This window comes from Panthera uncia, chromosome B1 (assembly GCF_023721935.1).
Source record: "Panthera uncia isolate 11264 chromosome B1, Puncia_PCG_1.0, whole genome shotgun sequence".
Lineage (NCBI taxonomy): Eukaryota > Metazoa > Chordata > Mammalia > Carnivora > Felidae > Panthera > Panthera uncia.
The window spans coordinates 62911058-62926451 of NC_064811.1; the positions used below are offsets into that span (position 1 = coordinate 62911058).

At 40.8% G+C, this 15394-nt stretch overlaps 1 protein-coding gene across 6 annotated transcripts in view; it reads right to left on the reverse strand.

Annotated features, from left to right (window-relative positions):
* Nucleotides 1–14181, reverse strand: part of PAQR3 (progestin and adipoQ receptor family member 3) — a 28095-nt gene extending 13914 nt beyond the window's left edge. For 4 of the 6 annotated variants that reach the window (XR_007458120.1, XR_007458118.1, XR_007458119.1 and 1 more), the window contains exons 1-4: nucleotides 13815–14179; nucleotides 9162–9324; nucleotides 4536–4691; nucleotides 966–1163 (exon numbers count right to left, since the gene is read on the reverse strand). Coding sequence is in view for 1 of the 6 variants with exons in the window: in XM_049632107.1 (XP_049488064.1) it covers nucleotides 966–1163; nucleotides 4536–4691; nucleotides 9162–9324; nucleotides 13815–13999 (702 nt within the window). In the remaining 5 variants the exon portion in view is untranslated. Of the gene's footprint in view, nucleotides 1–965; nucleotides 1164–4535; nucleotides 4692–9161; nucleotides 9325–13814 lie in introns of all 6 variants that reach the window. The other 2 variants (XR_007458121.1, XR_007458122.1) reach the window with 1 other exon arrangement.
* Nucleotides 14182–15394: the final 1213 nt, after the last annotated feature.

The window sequence follows — 15394 nt, forward strand, 5'->3', positions numbered from 1 at the left end:
TCCTTCCTTCCTTCCTTCCTTCCTTCCTTCCTTCCTTCCTTCCTTCCTGTTTTATACCTAAATGCTTTCTACCATGCTGTTACCAACTTCATGCAGTGTGTGTAAAGACTATTATTAGTTCCCTGGTCTTCTAAAAAAACTAGGATTTTTTTTTTTTAATAAAACCTGCATTTAAATCCCCATATTTCAGACAAAGGTCTCACTGCAACAAGTATATCTGCTTTCTGCTAGATTTCTTGGCATACTTACTGATGTTAAAAATTCTTAAATTTATTCTCCAGTGCATATTTAAGGCATTTTTACATGGATCTCTGAGATCTGAAGTCTTATTTCTAATCTCAAGAATACTGAGGAGTTCTCACTGAGCCACTTCTTTAATGTACTCCGACTTGGCCCATAATACCTACCTCTTATAGCTCTTCTTTTACTTCTCAATATAATTTCCTTGATGGGTGGGACATGGTCAAATCTTCATCACTAGTCTCAAACTCTGACCTAAATTCCAACCCCATCTCCACCTTTACATCCCACAGGTGCCTCGACTCAACAGGTCCAAGGAAAAATCTTTCCCAGCTCCTTCTCCTCCACAAAAATCAATCAATCAATTCCTCCTAGTTCCATATTTGCATTCTCACTGGCATTATCTCTGCCCTAGCTGACAAAGCTGGAAACTTGGAAGTCCTCCACTGATAATGACTTGGGTATTTACACACTCAAGGAGAGTTAAGAATATATCATTTCACAGAAAGATATCGCAGAAAAAAACAGTAGTTACACTTCTTTATCCTGCAAGGCGTACTTCTTTATATAAATGTGAAAATTATGGCATCAATATGCAGTTATAAGTATTTTCTCAAATGACAGAGACCCACCCACCTGGCCTGATTATAGTACTTTACCCAAAATGAATACAACTGAAAGGACAAAAAAAAAAAAGAAAAAACTATTGACTACATTCAACCTACCTGTACAATAGGAGCACCGATTCCTCCATTGAGCCAAACCCAGTGAAGAGTTGGGATCACTCCATATCCCGAAACAGAACAGAAGATGATAGAACGGAGCCTCTGCCACTGCTGGGTGAGGTAATTGGGATGGATCTGTGCGAAGAACACTGCCAGGATCATGGCAAGCACTGTGATCAAGTACACTTGACGCCAGTACTAGAAGGAAATCAAATGTTAATTGTTACACAAATAAGAGAAGGAAAAGACTAATTCTGGCTTTTACATTATATGTAGAAGACTACTTATGTAGTTTTTTCATTTCTAAACATGATGAACTTCCTTCCTTACAACATTCATGTTCCATATAACTGTTAGGTTTCTTAGGAGGACAAACGAAATTCCAAAGAGAGCTAGTGGAAACCACACTTATTCATAAAAAAGCATTTTCTGAGTACCTATTATATGCCAGAGACAACTTCAGTCCTGTAGAAACAAAGCTGACTACGACATGGACTCTCTCAGTGAGTGAGCTCATAGACTATGAGAGGGGCAGACATAAAGAAGTGATTATAATCCAATGACAAGAGCTGTGAACAGAATGTGTGAACACAGAGGAGGGGGCAATTGTTACCTAGAGTGGCTAATAAATGCTTCACAGAGGAGATGATATCTAAGCAGGGTCTTGAGGAATTCATATGATTCTGTGGGAAGAGGGAGTTCTCAAGGAAAAGGAACAGAGCATACGGTGGGAAGGTTTTGAGAAGAAGGGAGGCTGAAAGGCAGCGTACTGTGAGGCTAAGTATTTGGAACTGTACCACGCTGGCACTGGAGGAATAGCAGTGTTAAGAAGGAGATGACGGGCTTGCTTTTCAAATTGACTTATTAGAAATAGAACTCTGACATCAGTGTGAAAAACACAGAGGTGACAGGAAGCCAACTAGAATATTAATTGGAATAACTGATTCAAAGAGAGAACAGGGGCTTGGGCTCTTGTTGAACAAAGAAGACAGATGTAAGCAGCAGATTCAGGAGACTTTTTACAAATAAACTAAAATCTTAATGGCTGACTGGATGTGTGAGAGGGCAGTAGAAGATAGCTAGACTGTTCCCAGTAAGAAAGGCCATGCAAGTGGCTTTTACTAATGCAGCAAATGAGCAAAGATGAGCCAGGTGTGGGGGGGGGGGGGGGGGGGGGGGGGGGGGGGGGGGAGGGGGAGAGAATGGGAAAGCATGAGTCAATGATCATTTTAATTTTTTTTTTAATGTTTGTTTATTTTTGAGAGAGAGACCGTGTGCAAGCAGGGGAGGGGCAGAGAGACAGGGAGACAGAGAATCCAAAGCAGGCTCCAGGCTCTGAGCTGTCAGCACAGAGCCTGACGTGGGCCTGAAGACACGAACTGCAAGATCATGACCTGAGCCGAAGTCAGACACTTAACCAACTGAGCCACCCGGGTGCCCCAAAACAATGTTCCTTTTAAAATATTTTAAGTCTGAAGGGCTTATAGAATATTTAGGTATCTAAATGAGCAGTTGGAAGCTCAAAAGTTAGCATCACATGGGGCAGAGTTCTTCAGCTGGGCTCCAAGGACTTCTGTAGGGCTACTAGCTCCCTGAAATCCCATGTCAAATTGTTTGGTTAGTCTCTGCCCAAATGTACATTCTCCTGGATGGAGGGTCTAGAGTTTTCAATTGCATTCTCAAAGTAGCCTGTGTTCCTTAAAAGATAAAGAGCCACTATAGAAACCAGATATTTGGAAATGATCGGGTACCAGAGGAAAGAAAACAATTTTTCCTTTAAATAATCATTAGTTCCAGGGGCATCTGGGTGGCTCAGTCAGTTAAGCGTCCGACTTCCGCTCAGGTCATGATCTCACGGTCCGTGAGTTCGAGCCCCACATCGGGCTCTGTGTTGACAGCTCAGAGCCTGGAGCCTGTTTCAGATTCTGTGTCTCCCTCTTTCTCTGACCCTCCCCCGTTCATACTCTGTCTCTCTCTGTCTCAAAAATAAAATAAACATTAAAAAAATTAAAAAAAAAATCATTAGTTCCAGTAGTTGTCTTTCTCTTCTAGCTTTTCTGAAGAGAGATGCACAAAGAGTCCCACTAGTCTCCTGGATTATCAGGTATGTTTAGGAACAGGTAAACAAAAAACAGCTTAGGTTTCAAAGAAAGAAAGAGTAAGTGAAACAATTCAATCATTACATAACTGTACTCACAAGCTCCTAGCTATCAGCTTATTCCCTCAAATTTTCTAAAAGATGTAAACAGTTTCATGCAAAGTCAGTAAGTGAAAGCTGAGCAGATATGAGTACTTTACTCAAATCAAATCAATTTACAAGGTTAACTGCATATATGTTTAATTATATGCTTAAGTTCCAACATGATTAGGCCTAAAAAGCAAATGGCTCATAAGTAAGTGGCTACAATGAGTAATTCTCTTACTTCAAACCAAATTTATGATTTTCCTGTTTGCTAGTTTTACACTTCAGCTTTACTGGCAGTCAACTCTGTTACTGCGTAGAGACAAAGGTCCTACTTAAGAATTCCCAAGTCAGCAGAATCCTGTGCTATAGCCAGTCGTCCCAGGAAGTGACGGCTGGGGAGTCTGGCTTGGAGCACCTGTGACATGCGGAGGGCTTGTGGAGAGGACAGGCTCTAGTCCTTGTGAAGAGGGCTAGGGGTGCCTAGGATGTGAACTGCCCCCGAGCAGCTCTGTTCTGGCTCTGAGAGGAAGAAACTAAAGGACAAAAGAAAAAGAAAAGAGTAAGGTAGGAGGGCAGGACTTTCTGAGTGGGAGGGCTTGCTGGGCCCAGGGGAAGATTCAGTTTGCTTCCTCAACTGGGACATGAAGTAATGAGGTAGAGAGTTATCTTCAATAGTTTGGCGGCCCAATATTTTTAGCTCAGGTGCTATATGATCTGATAGCAGGGCTTCAAATGGTGCTTTGCACAAGGACACAACTGACTTTTGTGACATCAGAGTCAGAAGGTAGAGTTGATTTAGAACTCAGAATAGATGCATATTTATTAGTCACTTACCTCCTAGCTGGTCTGCCTCTATGCCTACCTCCAAATGTAAGACTAAGGAAAGGAAAACATATTTCTTATGAAGAATTGGGTCAACACACTCACAGACACACCCTTTATTTTTTCCACTGAAAGAGGAGTAAGGATCAGGGAAAATAGCAAGCAGCAGCCAGCTTCCTAATTTTATCAAGCGCTAACTTTAACTTCAGCTCTATAGACACAAAAATAAAAGACATGTAATGTGCATCTGAGGGATCACATAGCTATATGGGTTTAGTGGAAACGTAACTTTTGGTTTCGAGAAAATTAGTTTACATTAGTTTCAAGAAAATATCTTCAAATATATATTTCAATGGAAAATTAGTATAATGAGTATGGAACTGATAATAGATGTTAGAGATCGCAGGGCCATTTTGAAAAATGAGTTTATATATACACGAGACTCTTCTGTTTCTTCTATAACTTAATTATGTGTTTATTCAGAAGTTCAACGGAAACATTCATGGCAATAAAACCCAAGACCTACATGAAAAGTAGAATATAAAATGTTTTAAGTTACTTACGTTATTACAATAAAAAGCATAAAATACACCAGAGACATAGCAGCCCAGTATTCCAATAGAAATTCCTGCATAATCTAATGCCATCCATCTTCGACAGGTTTTTTCTGATCGATGGCAAGAAAAAAGATGATAGCCCACAGAGCAAAGCATACAGACCTATGGAAAATAGAACAAATCTTAGCAAAGCTAAACAAAAAGAAATTAAAGCAACTCCTGTGTGGCATTCAGTTTCCTTTTTAAAAAAGTACCCACTGTAGAAGTAATCCATGTCCTTAAAAAGATAATCAAAGAACACAGAATTGTATGATGTAAAAACATAAGCTCCTCCCACTTAATCTATTACCCAGGATTAGCCCCTGATAACATTTGTTATGTGTCCTTCTAGGTATCTTCAAAGAATGTATTGAACATGTATGATATACAAGTCCACACAGACACATATGATATATACTTTTTAAAGTTAATCAAATGGAATCAAATTATACATTCTGCTCTGCAATTTTGGTTTCTTCACTTAAGACTTTTCGTGTCTGTGCAAGAGTTCATTGTATAGAGTTTATTTTTGGGTTGTGAGTTAAACACAGCTTTGTTGTGTCCAAGAAAAAATGATTATGACTTATGCTGACTTTATGTGTTGCCATATTGACAGCAAAGCTAATCTGATTCAAGCAGCTGCTTTTAAGATTGATAAGGCTGTTATGGTTGAACTCCCTTCAGCCATTAAATACCTGCTGTGTATCATGCACTGGGGATACAAGGATGAGACCTCTATTCTCTGAGAGATTTTTCTGAAATGAATGAATGAACAGTGGTAATAGAAGAAGTCCTACAGGAAAAGTCAGTGCAGAGCACAGGGGAGGAGGGGAGGACTGGGCTTGTGGGTGTATGTGTGCATTTGGTGGGTGAAATGGTGGGGAAAAGAGCTTCACAGAAGGGATGCCACTTACATTGGATCTTAAAAGGCTGTTCTGGCATTCCTCAAGAATATAAATAAAAGTGCTCACATGTTTATTGGAGGGTCCACAGGAAAAGCAACATATTGAAAACACAGACCATTAAGGACTGTCATGTGGCCCTCTCATAATACAATTATGACAAGTTCTACACATCAAAGAATTTTAACATCAATATGATGGGCTAGGTGTGATACTACTGAAGAGTTTAAGTGCAGTCTTACAGAAAGGCTAAGATGGGAGGTTTTAAGAGTAGCCCTAGAGAGCAATGGCAAGACCCTATCCTAAGCCAGTGACAGTGGGGGTACAGAAAATGGCACAGATAGATTATATGAAGTAGGTCAAACTGACAAATATTTTGTAAGCAACTGCTAAGGCAGACAAATGGTCAGGTAGCTATTCCAGAATCCTCCAGATTCTGTTCATTAATGACCTCCAGAATCTGGTCATTAAACAAACCTAATCAGGCACCACAGCCTCAATACCATTATTTAAAACAGTGTACCTAGCCGCAATGTCATTTCTTCATCCATAGTCTAAAATCTTCATCAGTCTGTGGCTTTGGCTACTAAGCCACAAGTCAGGAGTTCACTGACCCAATCAAATATAATTCTAAGAAGCTTGGTTATTTGTTTTCTCAGATTACCCTTGAGATTACACACAGCAAATCCAGAGAATACCAAGGTACATATTTTCATTGACAAGGAAAGATCTCATCATCACAATGTTGAGTGACACAAAACAGCAAGCAGAGATGATCACAGCTCAGAATTAGGTAGACAGGTAGGTAGGCAGGCGGGAGGCAATTACTCATACACAAATGTCTGGGGGAACTTAACCGAAATGTCAAATGTGGTTACCTCTGGAAAGCAGAATTTCAAATGGCTTTTGCTTTCTTCCATATACTGTTTTGTTTGTTTGAACTCCTACATGAATATATTTTATGGCAATAGTAAGAAATAGTAAAGCCAGTTTCATTGTGAAAAGGAAAATAAAGAGAAAAATTACACTTATCAAAAGGAAAGTCGAATATAGAGTGTTAGTAGAGAACACTGAGTTTTTAAAAAATAAACCTATACTTAGTACGTTCTGTTTTAAAAGAAATGTATTATTATTAGAGTTCCTTAAAAAAAACTGCCTGAAAAATTATCTGACAAATGGAGTATGGTTTCAGTTTTCTGGGAACTTTCCTTCTGTGGAATATCTTTCTCCATCAAGGTAGACAGAAAATCAGAGTGTGACATCCTATATCAATCTCCTTGGCATGATAACCAAATACTTCAGGATCTGGCTTCTTCTTCTCCAGCCTCATCTTTCTCCATTCTCCTATGATCCAACCAGAAAGGTCAACACCTACAAGTCCAGAAAGTGCTGAACTATCTCTTGTTTCTGGGCCTTTACACAAACTATTTTTTCTGCTTAAATGCCCTGCCTCACTCCCTTTGGCCCTCCCACCTAGGTGACTTGATTTTTATGACAGGTTGGTTTTGTTCAGCACTGTATTCCTGATGCCTAGCTTAGTGCCTGGGTCTAGATAGGAGGCATTCAAAAAAATATTTGTGGAACTGAATGTAAATGAAATGAATCTAGGGAAAGGCATGCCTATATTCTACTCTTCCCTCATACAGAAAGACCTCTAGGAAAGTTCAAAGCCCTTGAAATTACATTCTACTATTCTACATTCAGAATGTACTCTAATAATCTGGTTGGTAGGAAAACACTGAGCATATAAAATGGTACAAGTGATAGAGCAAAAAATGTTATGTCTTTTAAAAATTACATGTAAATTGGGGCACTGGGTGGCTCAGTTGGTTAAGTATCTGACTTCCACTCAGGTCATGATCTCACAGTTCATGGGTTCGAGCCCTGCATCGGGCTCTGTGCTGACAGCTCAGAGCCTGGAGCCTGCTTCAGATTCTGTGTCTCCTTCTCTCTCTGCCCCTCCCCCGCTCATGCTCTGTCTCTCAAAAATAAATGAATATTAAAAAAAATTTTTTTTAATTACATGTAAATCAATCCTTGTGATTTACCATATTGCCTGCTCACTCTAAGAATTTAGAAAAATTGAGCGAGCAAGTTATAAATTTAATTTCATAAAAATAAAATAACAGAAATGGTAGTTTTCAGTAGGGAAGATGTGCTGTCTTCAGCTGTCATTAGCATCTTGTCCAGAAAGATCATTGCACTAGTAGCTAGAACAGGACTTAACTGTCCTACTCAGTAACCCTGGGCAAGTCACTGTAACATTTTGGGTGCTTTTTCGTTGGCAGTTGTAATTATTTCAGCTTTTCAGTCTGCAATGCATTGTTTTCTTAAGCCAATATAAAAATTAATATGCTTTCCCTGAATTAACATCAGTTCTGGCTAGATGGTGAAGGAATAAAGGGAAGAGCTGGGGGCTGAGGAAAACATGTGGGATTCTCAAAGTAGATACTATCCATATAATTAACAGTAGAGTATAAACCAGTTCTGCTTATTAATGGTTATTAAGGGCATCTTAGTCTGTAAGATACATCTAAAAATTTAACTGTAAAGAAATTGATTCATTTTCATTTTCAAACCAGAGATGGATTCTAAGAGATGTTTAGGCTGCCATCAGGACAAAAATCAAACCTGAGAAGGAGTATACGTAAAAAATACTTAAAGAAAAAATAAATTTAAAATAATAATAACATAAAAATACAGGTATTCTTTCCCTTAAAGAAATTTAAAATTATTCCAGAAACTAGAATTAGGAAAAAAAGGGGAGGGGAGATGTTCCCAATATGTTTTTGGTCATTTAACTCCCAAGTTTTAACTTGAGTTGAATGATGAAGGTCTGAAGTTAAACAACACATTGTGCAATATCTGTGCAGCTGGCTTACAGATACACCTTTCAAACAGCAGCCACAGGTTAACTGCAGGGAGTGCTGGCCTCTGTTTGGAAGAATGGAGATGATAGCTTTCTCTTTTAATTTTTTTGTTTTTCTGTACTCTCTGCATTTTATTTAATTTAAAAAATGTCAGCAGGATTTTGGTCCACACTTGACTTCTTCTTTAGGATTATTTGCTTTTAAAACTATTATATGTAACTGTTAAAGGAATTTTACAGATCCTTGAAGAAAAATGTAAGTGCTAGGGAACTAACAAATACAACAGGTAGAGAGGAGGAGAAACTAAAAGACTCTGAAACCAGGCAAGCATAAAAAGACCAAAGGAAATGAACATTAAAGCAACAGCAAAACCAGACGTTAAAATTAAGACAGTAAGGAAGCAAATGCAAAATCTCAGACCTATAAATAGGAAAAAGACGGGGAACACTTCTTAAACAAGTTTTAAGCAGTAACTTGTGTTCTATCTCTGCCAGAAAATAAGAGTACAGAGGTTCCTATCCTTATATTTTTTTTATCCTTACCTTAATCTTACAACAGAAATGTCTAAAAAGGGAAAGAAAAGGAAAGAAACTTTCTCAGTCTTTAAAGTCTGTTGGATTTCAAGTATACTCTAACAGTAAAGTCCAAATATACTCCCATAAAAACATTTTTGGTGCTTATATTATAAAAACGAATAAACTAACCTATATGCTATGTTGGGACTCTGTAAAGCAAGTGGTGGGCGTGAAGTAAGATCACTTGCCCAAGCTTGTCTGACTAAAGTTCTCTTTACCAATAATAGTGTTTGTGAAATGACTTACCTGGAAGCAGAAAAGACAAATAGAACAAATTACAAAATCTTCTCTGGATGCACTTGCCGAAGGTAACACTGATGTCATGTCATATATTCCCAGTGTAAAGAAGAGAAAGAAACCCAGCAAATGACTCCAGATATTTACCGTCTCATTAGATAAAATAAACAAACTGGAAAACAAACAAAAATGCATCTCAGATTTATACTGGCTTGTTCACTGTCAGCATCTAAAAGATTAGGGACAGTTTTGGGGGGCAGTTATCCAACACTTGTTGCTTTAAGCCCTTACCCTCATATTTGCCTTTTAAATACAACATCTCACTCTGCTCAATTAATCTTTAAAAGGATATTAAAAACATTTTTTTAATGTTTATTTCTTGAAAGAGACAGAGTGTGAGCAGGGGAGGGGCAGAGAGAGAAGGAGACACACAATCCTAAGCAGACTCCAGGCTCTGAGCTGTTAGCACGGAGCCTGACGCCAGGCTTCAATTCATGAACTGTGAAATCATGATTTGAGCTGAAGTCAGACATTTCACTGACTGAGCCACCCAAGCACCCCTGTTTAATTAAATTTTTATTTTATTTTATTTTATTTATTTTATTTATTTTTTAATTTTTCTTTAATGTTTTTATTTATTTTTGCGACAGAGAGAGATAGAGCATGAGCAGGGGAGGGACAGAGAGAGAGGGAGACACAGAATCGGAAGCAGGCTCCAGGCTCTGAGCTGTCAGCACAGAGCCCGATGTGGGGCTTGAACCCACAGACTGTGAGATCATGACCTGAGCCGAAGTCGGATGCTTAACCGACTGAGCCACCCAGGCACCCCTAATTAAGTTTTTAAGTTCATCCATGTCTCCACCAATCCTGACATTTTAGAGCTCTTTTGGTGCTCACCCTATTATCATATTTACCATTTCCCTCCTCATATGAGTTATTTATGTATAAATTCCTTCTTGTCCTCCAGCCTATCAACTCCCTGATGGCTGGCACCATCCTTCTTTATGACACCACTGTCCCAAGCATAGTGCCTTGTTCAGATTAGATGCTAAATGTCCATAGAAATGCATGTGCAGATTAAATCTGGATGTTAGCTACATACTTACATGTTTAAAAGCAGGTATCTGAAAGCCTGCCAAGTATAAGGTCAGGCACAAACTTAAAGTACCTTTTTAGTACACATCAAATGTAAATGCAAAATTAAACAGACTCAAGAGAAGCAGAATAAATACAAACTGTACCACTGGAAATGTCCTTTAAGACAGGCATGTCAGGGGTGGCTCAGTCGGCTGAGCGTCTGACGTTTGATTTTGGCTCAGGTCATGATCTCACGATTTGTGAGATGGAGCCCCACGCTGGGCTCTATGCTAACAGTGCAGAGCCTGCTTGGGATTCTCCCTCTCTGCCCCTCCCCGGCTTGCCTGCACACACCTGTGCTCTCTCCCTTCCTCTCTCTCAAAATAAATAAATGAACGTTAAAAAAAAAAAAAAAAAAAAGATAGGCATGCTGGAACAATTTTGCAGTGGCTGTTTGAAACCAAACTAGTTCACAGGTGGCATGAGTTTCTCCTTTTTTAGGAACAATCGGTTACTTTTAATATCAGTACTATTTGCTCACTAAATGCCTAACTGCTTTGAGTTTAAGTAGTCTTGACAGCACAGGCTGGTGTAAAGTGCACCACGCCAACCACGAGTCACAAGGGTCACTGCTCCTGCATCCTCACCCTCAGCAACAAATTAGCTCTGTGATCATGAGCAAGTCACTTCCAGCTCCTCCATTTTGTGAACTGCTTCCCCAGCTGTGAATAGAACTCATCAATAGAAGGTGACATCATGCCTAATGATTAAAATTCTCTTGCAGTTCTCTTGCAAAATCAAATCTTTTTGTTTAAACTAAGATCTTTGACGTTTACTGGTTCAGAATCCTTATAAATAAGCATTAACGTATATACCTTCAATGTACTGAATTGGTAAGAATCACCAAGGTTCTCATTTTCCCGCATCATAAACATAACAGGGTCTCACACTATCAATTGATTATCAAGAATAAAGTGAATCTTGTTATGAATTTCAGGCTTTACCCTGTACAAGCGTCAAGTATCAAGACCACTTATATTGGGGCAGGGGTAAGGACGCAGGAATGTGAAGGAACACCTCTAACTATACAACTGTTTTGACGATCAATACTCTGTTCTGCCTGTTGCCTCAAAACTTTTCACTTAGTGAAACCCAGTATACCCTGATTAACTGAACTGAGAGCCACAAGCTTTGGCATGCTCCTTCCAACTAACAGTGTTGGCAGAACAGCTGTGACATACAAAACCTCTCCTTCCATCCAAAATCTGTTCTGGTCACTCCTGACAGCCAGAAGAAGAGAGGGCAGAAGCTGAACCTGGAAAAGACCAAGCTGGTGGGACGAGCACTTGGAAAAATATTCCCTGTAGAGAATCTACTCTTATGCTGTGAGAAGTTACCCATACTTTGTTCACCTTCAAAATCAATAATCACAACGATAACAAGTGAGTCACCATTTACCGAGGGCTTGTTAGGTGCCACACCCTGTGTAGCATTTTATATACATAATCTCATTTAATCCTTGATATTTTTTGGAGCACACATTGTGATTACCCTCATTTTTACAAGAGGGGAAAATAAGGCTCAGAGAGGTTAACCTTTGTTCAAGGTCCCACAATGGTTAAGTGGCAGACCTGGATAACCAAGTCTTTTTGACTCAACAACCCAACATTAAAGCACTGTATGTATTTCGTTTCTCAATCCATGAGATTTGGACACTAACATCAGAATGCAGAGGACTATTGCTACGTGGGTATAAAACACTTAACGGCAATTCGCTACCTGCTCTGTTCTTGTGGACTCCACATCCATAGCAGGGCCTAGCTCTGATTTCTTGTGTAATAAATTTATGCAAAGGAGACAGTGGGGGTCGGGGGGGGGTATAGTACTTAGGATTCAAACTGTGAAGGCTTGTGGGCCATCCACTGAAGTAGGGATGGGCAGAAATGTCACTTTGTGACTGTGAGTCCAAAACACTTTCAAGACAGGACAGAAAAAACTGAGGAAAGACTATGCTCAAAAGAAGACGAATAATCAGATGCGTGGTTGCTTCTTGAGCAACTTAACAGCCTACATTCCAGCGTTGGGGTTTGTCACCACGGTATCCTAGAGCTAACCAATATCTGCACCTTAATTCTCTTATGTTTAAAAATGTTTATTTTGAGAGAGAGAGAGAGAGAGAGAGCAGGGGAGAGGCAGGGTCGGGGGTGGGGAGAGAAAAGGAGAGAGAGAGAATCCCAAGCACACTCCGAGCTGTCAGAGCAGAGCCTGATGCGGGGCTCAAACTCATGAACCTTGAGATCATGACCTGAGCTGAAATCAAGAGTCTGGATGGTAACCTACTGAGCCCCCCAGGCGCCCCTGTACCTTAATTCTCTTAAAGTGGAGTTCTATAAGTATATACCTAACACAAAGTTTTAACACAAAGTTATTCTATTTTTTTTTTTTTTTAATTTTTTTTTTCTTTTATTTATTTTTGGGACAGAGAGAGACAGAGCATGAACGGGGGAGGGGCAGAGAGAGAGGGAGACACAGAATCGGAAACAGGCTCCAGGCTCCGAGCCATCAGCCCAGAGCCTGACGCGGGGCTCGAACTCACGGACCGCGAGATCGTGACCTGGCTGAAGTCGGACGCTTAACCGACTGCGCCACCCAGGCTCCCCTTATTCTGCTATTTTAAGAACTAGAACACTGGTTTTTCAGTTTTGTTTTTTAAAACCCAGGCTTTCAAGGGACTCATAGTTTTAAAGGTTTAGATGATGAAGAAAGTCCTTTCTTAGAAATGCTTCTAGGGCTCTAGTGGAGGGTGGTGCCCGTTATAGGCTCTCTTTGCTACAGCACTTTTACTACACAGCGTTTTTCACACTGGTTATTATGCAATAGAGTTATTACCTCTTTAATGCGTGTCACTCAGACCAAACCTTAGTTTCATGAGAAGAACAAGGGCCTTGTCTGCTGTTCTCTGCTTGACTTAGTATATAGTACCTGGCACCTAGGAGGGGCTCCATAGTATCTGCTCAATGAATGAATTGGGTTTCTCTCTCTCTCTATATATATGTATATACATATACATATATATACCCATACATTGCATATGGCAATGTGAACTTGTTTTCTATTATATTATTATAATTTCCTATTATATATCATGTTAGGCATTTTATTTGGCCCAAAGCATCTGAGTTTCCACAGGGCTGCTCTAAAAATAAAGCTTAGGTATACACAGGGGCAAGTATCACTTGGGCATCGTCAGTGGGGTCGATTCTAATAAGCACCAAATGGGATGAAGGATCTAGAAGCCCTCTGTAAAATGCAAAGTGCCATAGGAAAAATTGCTATAGGGGTAATTATAAACATTGTTAACTGTCATTATTCCGTGGATCTGGCACCCGGGCGGGGGAGGAGGAAAGATAACGAGACGGGAGAGGTGGCAAAAAGGAATGAAAGGGATGGGGCAGCTAGGAAATGATAGGCAAGGAGAAAAGCAGGGAAAACAGCAGGGACCCCAGACAAAAAAGGGTGTAGGTGGGGAGGAGGGGCTGCCGGCGCGCCCCCCAGGCGCGCCCCGCGGAGGCGGCCAGACTGTACCTTTTGATACACAGCCTGGAGGGCAGGTAGGCCCGGTAGCCGTCGGTGATGTACGGGTTGTCCTTGAGGGACACGGGGATCTGTTCGTAGGTGTAGAGACGGATGCCGCGGGGCACCAGGACTGGCCAGTACTGGTAGCTGCCCAGCTCGATGTAATGAGCGCTCTTCAGCAGCTTCTGATGCATCCTTCCCAGCCGCCGCCGCTCCCCGGCTGGGGAGCTCGCCCAGGCCCCGCCTCCCCGGGGAGGGGGCTTCGCCGCCGCCGCCCCCGCCCCGGAGCCCGCGAACGCAGCGCGAGGTCCTACGGCCCCGCCGCTGCCCAGGCCCCGCTCAGAGCTCTGACCGGCCACCGCCGTCAGCGCCGCTGCTGACCGGGCGGCGTCGCAGCCTTCTCTGACGTCAGCGCGCCGCGGCGGGCCCCGCCCCTCGCCTTCTTTAGGGCGGGGCTGGATGGGCCTGGGTTGGTGCGACGCGAGGAAGGATGTGCTCCTGGGCTGGCGGCTCGGAGCCGGTCGTTCAGGCAGCTTCAGGCTCGCGGGACGGAGGCGGCTGAGTCTGTACTCATCGGTGAGAAGAGCGCAGAACTGTGCAGGCGAATACAGGTGGTGTTTTCTTCAAGGGGAAAAGAAAAGTGTCCATTGGAAGAAAAATAAGAACAAGAGCTAACTCTGCTCCGTTTACTTTATGCCTAGAATCTCACACATAGCATTAGAAGGGACTCTGGAAGTTTAAGTAGCTGAAAATAGAGGAAAGATGATGCACAGGGAACATTTACCAAAATCGAGCATTACACTAAGCCATAAAGAAACCCCTAGCACGTTCAGAACACTGAAACCATTCAGGGTATGTTCTCTGACCACAATAGAATTGCAGTAGAAATAAACAAGAAAACTAAAAATTCCCAAATGTCTGAAATGGAACAAAACACTTGTAAGTATTTCATGGGTTTGATGAAGAAATTACAGTGGAAATGAGGAAATCTACTGAACTGAATGATAAAGATGGAACAGAGCCAAACTTGGGGTGCAGCTAATACAGTGCTTAGAGGAAAAGTTACAGCTTTCTTTGTTTCTGGCAGTGAATTATGATGCAAATGATTTTCCTTTCTTTTTTTTTTTTTGTTTCTTTATTTTATTATTTTTTTTAACAGCAACAGGGCAGAACAGTTTTGCATTCCTATATGTAGCATCCTTAGCCTATTATTTGGCATACAATAATCACTTGCGATTTCTAATATTTATTATTATTATGTTAGTAATATTAGCTGGTGTTTGGGAAACAGTGTGGCTTAGTGATTAAGTTCGGAGCTTTGAAGCTCTACCTGGATTTGAATTCTTGTTCAGCCATTTACTAGCTATGTGCCCTTGTGTAAGTACTTAACCTCTTTGTGTCTCAGTTTCCTTATTGGTAAAACAGGGATAATAGCAGTACTTTATGTTGTGAGGATTAAATGAGTGAATCCATGTAACAGAAAAGTGCCAGGCATATTGTTAGCACCCAACAAATGTTGGCCATTATTAGAGTTCAAGTGAAGGTATATTAGTAGGTAAAACTGGAAAGATAAATTGAAGTATATCCTA